The sequence below is a fragment of the Leptosomus discolor genome, chromosome 9 (genome assembly GCF_034619465.1).
Source record: "Leptosomus discolor isolate bLepDis1 chromosome 9, bLepDis1.hap2, whole genome shotgun sequence".
Lineage (NCBI taxonomy): Eukaryota > Metazoa > Chordata > Aves > Leptosomiformes > Leptosomidae > Leptosomus > Leptosomus discolor.
Genome location: NC_141399.1, coordinates 5063762 through 5068125, shown reverse-complemented (window position 1 = coordinate 5068125; position 4364 = coordinate 5063762). Strand labels below are relative to the sequence as shown.

The 4364-nt window shown below is 60.4% G+C and overlaps 1 protein-coding gene across 1 annotated transcript; it reads left to right on the top strand.

The window, feature by feature from the left end:
• Window positions 1–2688: 2688 nt before the first annotated feature.
• Window positions 2689–3846, top strand: GPR27 (G protein-coupled receptor 27). The gene has a single exon (XM_009958518.2). The coding sequence runs from the start codon at window positions 2704–2706 to the stop codon at window positions 3844–3846; it is 1143 nt and encodes a 380-aa protein (XP_009956820.2). The 5' UTR covers window positions 2689–2703.
• The last annotated feature ends 518 nt before the right edge of the window (window positions 3847–4364 follow it).

Sequence of the window (4364 nt, the reverse complement as noted above, 5' to 3'; positions counted from 1 at the left end):
CGCGGAGGAGGGAAGCAGGTGTGTTATTCCTTTCTGCGCACTCGATGGCAGAGACCACAGAGCTAACCCAGGCCATAAGGTCCCCCTCTGCTCCTCCAAAAAGCCACGCGCACCCAAGGACAACCAACCCTCGTAGCGGTGCTTGGCAAAGCGCTTTGGCTGCTGGCAACCTGCCGTGGGAGAGTCTGTTAACGCAGTCCCGCGTTGCACCGGGGGCAAGTGAGGTACGCGGCGTCCCCGGCTCCTCCAGAAAGATGCCAGTGCCACCAAAGGGACACCACGCACCCGGCGCTCAAGTTGCTGCACGAATGTGAGAAATGCCTTGAAAACTGCACAAAGCACTGAACAACCCGTGGGCAATTCTCTGTCGGTGCAAATGAGAAACCTAACAACTGAAAACAGCTCAGATGTACTGGTAGGAAGAAAAAAGCAGCCTCAATTATCTGCCACTTTTTTTTTTTCCCCCCTCTCGGGATTTCTTCGCTCTCCTAAACTAGCAATAAATAACAGATACAAACCAGATCCACAGGCAAATGAGGTCCTGCGTGTGATACAGATTGCCCCCAACACATCTTTGAGCCAAAGCTTAGTCTGTTTAAATGCCAGGAGTTAAGCAGAGCTGCTCTGGATGTCTGGTGGCACAATCCAGGTTGTTGCCCGGTCCCCGCCACACACCGTGAGACTTTCTGAAACCAGCCAGAAAGATCCGCTCAAAAGCTGCTCCACTGACATCTGCTTTTGGGGCTGATGCAGACAATTTAATTGCTATCATTTCTGGAATAACGCTGAATTTACTGACGGCTTTTAATAGAATGCTCAAAAAGGATTTCAGACGTGTCCTTCACAAGAGGCCATGAAGGAAATTCGGTAACAGTACGATAATTGCATTAGCATCTCCAGCGAGCCCAGGGCCGTGCGGTGGTGCGTGCCTTACAAGGCACACAGAGGGGCCCTGCCTTGCCCTACATACACAAGGATGGCAAAGTGGGAGAGAGAGAACACAAGGATCTGCGTCTCACTGGCCTACATTAATTAAACTACCTCTTACAGACCCGCACCGACAGTACGGGTGCAGCAGCCGCAGCTCTGTGCCAGTCGGGCCAAAGGTGTTTTACCCAGCTCACAAAAACCTGCCCAACCCTCCACAGGCCCCCTGTAACCGAGCCTGGGAGCTGGCAAGCCCCTACACAACGCAGAAACGCTGAAAGCATCCACGGGGGTTTGGGGACATTTTGCCACCTCCCCTCCCATTCTGCCGTCTTAGGAACCCCAGTCAGGTCCCAAACGTCAGGCTCCCCACTTGCAGAGGCAGCTTTTCGTGATGTTCGCGCCGAAACGTTCAAGCCACGCGAGCTTGCTGCAAACCTCCCTGTCCAGCAAGGGACCGTGTGCCCGGACGCTTCGCTGCAACAGGAAGCCAGTGGACTTGCCTCCCCTGCGTGGAGAGAGTTAAATGGCTATTTAGTACGGCTAAATCTAGCGAAAGCACACTGGTGAGTGTGACACAAGTATATCACTAATGTATGGATATACTGGATCGATACATGTGTGCGGTAGGCATCGATACAGAAGGGTAGGGGCTGGAAGGGTGTCATGCACACAGGTACATCGGCTCCGTGAGCTATAAGCAGCTGCACAGCCACACCCGACCCCCCCACCCCCCTGCCTCCAGAAGGGGACACGGGGGCTCTCCGAGGCCATCCCGCAGCGAGACGGCAGCAGCGGCCGGACCCCCCATCCCACCCCACCCCACCCCACCCGCAACGGGACGGCAGCAGCGGCCGGACCCCCCATCCTACCCCACCTGCAGCGGGACGGCAGCAGCGGCCGGACCCCCCATCCTACCCCACCTGCAGCGGGACGGCAGCGTCGGCCGGACCCCCCCTCCTACCCCACCCGCAGCGGGACGGCAGCAGCGGCCGGACCCCCCATCCCACCCCACCCGCAGCGGCGCCGCAGGGATGCCCGCGCCCACCCCGATGCCTCCGAGCCCCTCCTCGACCCCCACCCCCGCCGCTATCTCCCCTCCCCGCGGAGGACAAGGGCGGGGGCCGGCGGGACCCCCGGCTGCGGGGGGACCCGGCTCCGCTCCCAAGCCCGCTGCGGCAGCGGGACCTCCGCGCCGCTCCGCGCCGCTGCGCGGGTGACTCAGCCCCGCGCTCCGCAGGGGCCGGGCTGCGCGGGGGGCGGAGGCAGGGCGGAGGGAAGGAGGAGGAAGAGGGAAGGAAGGGAAGAAGGAGGGAGGGGGATTTACCCCATTGTCCTCGGCGGGAGCTGGGCAGAGCCGCCGCCGCTGTGCGCAGGCTCGGCCGGCCCCTTCGCCCGGCGCGGAGGAGCAGCTCGCCGGCGGTAAGGGGGTGGCACAGCACCCCCACACTCCCCCCCCCCCCCCCCCACCCAGCGCATCCCCTATCCCCATGGGGCGGCGGCGGCGCCGGGCGCGGCCCTAGCGCGGCCGCGGGGCGGGGGAGCCGCATGGCCCGGGGGGAGCGCGGCGGCAGCGCCCCGCGTCGCCGGAGCGGCCGGGGCGGCGGCGGCAGCGGCGGCGTTGGCGGCGGGGGGAGGACGACGGCGGCGGCGGGCATGGGGGCGCCGGGCGGCGCGGCCCTCGGCCCCGGCGCGCTGCCGCGGCGCTGAGACCCCGGCCCTGCCTGCGCGGCGCCGAGGAGGAGGAGGAGGAGGAGGAGGAGGAGGAAGGACCCGATGGCGAACAGCAGCGAGCTGGGGAGCAGCAGCAGCCCGCACCTGCCCAGCGCCGGCGGCCTGCTGAGCGCCTCCGGGCTGAAGCTGGCCACCCTGGGCTTGATCCTCTGCGTGAGCTTGGCGGGCAACGTGCTCTTCGCCTGGCTCATCCTCAAGGACCGGCACCTGCACCGCGCCCCGTACTACCTGCTGCTGGACCTCTGCCTGGCCGACGGGCTCCGTTCGCTGGCCTGCTTCCCCTTCGTCATGCTGTCGGTGCGCAGCGGGGCCGCCTGGCCCCACGGGCCCCTCAGCTGCAAGGTGTTGGCCTTCCTGGCTGTGCTCTTCTGCTTCCACGCCGCCTTCCTGCTCTTCTGCGTGGGGGTCACGCGCTACATGGCCATCGCCCACCACCGCTTCTACGCCAAGCGCATGACGGGCTGGACCTGCCTGGCTGTGGTGTGCATGGTGTGGACCCTCTCCATGGCCATGGCCTTCCCCCCCGTCTTCGACGTGGGCACCTACAAGTTCATCCGGGAGGAGGAGCAGTGCATCTTCGAGCACCGCTACGTCAAGGCCAACGACACGCTGGGCTTCATGCTCATGCTGGCGGCTGTCATCGCCGCCACCCACCTGGTCTACATCAAGCTGCTCTTCTTCATCCACGGTCACCGCAAGATGAAGCCAGCCCAGCTGGTACCGGCCATCAGCCAGAACTGGACCTTCCATGGGCCGGGAGCCACCGGCCAAGCAGCTGCGAACTGGACGGCTGGCTTTGGCAGGGGGCCCACGCCGCCCACCCTCGTGGGCATAAGGCAGGCCACCCACAGCCAGATCAAGAGGCTGCTGGTGCTGGAGGAGTTTAAGATGGAGAAAAGGCTCTGCAAGATGTTCTACATGATCACCTTGCTCTTCCTGCTCCTCTGGTCCCCCTACATTGTGGCCTGCTACCTGCGGGTCTTCATTAAGGCCAGCTCCATCCCCCAGGTCTACCTGACCACCTCCGTCTGGATGACGTTTGCCCAGGCAGGGGTCAACCCCATCCTCTGCTTCATCTTCAACAAGGAGCTCAGGGTCTGTCTCCGAGCCCACTTCCCATGCTGCCAAAGCATCCAGAGCACCCAGGGCACCATCCTTTGCGATCTCAAGAGCTTTGGGATGTAGGGGGGTTTTCCTCTTTCTAAAAAAAAAAAAAAAAAAAGAAAAAAAAAAAAAGAAAGATGGATATAATTTTCCATGTTTCTGCATATGATCTCAAGAGAGTGTGACCTGTGGGGGACATAACTAAACCACCACCCAGCACCCAAACCTTAGGCTGTAAGAAGCTATTTTATTTATTTTTCTATATTTTGCGTATGCTCTCTTCAGAACATAAAAGGTTGCTGTCTATGGGAACAGGTACTTGAGCAGAACACCCCCAAACCTTAGGCAGTAAGAAGCTGTTTTTCTTTGTGATTGTGTGGTTTTTAAAAACAAAAACAGGGCTCCGAGTTTCTGGTCTTGCTTCTAACGTTTCTAGACATGATTCCAACAGATACGGATTAAGGCCATGACATTTTTTTTTTGTTTCCGTATTCCTGTCTGTTTTGATAAAGGCTTAACAATTTTACTCATGTAATATTTGATAAGGGCCAAGACAATTTTATACTAAAGTTATTTTTGATGACCTCAAGAGGTGTTGT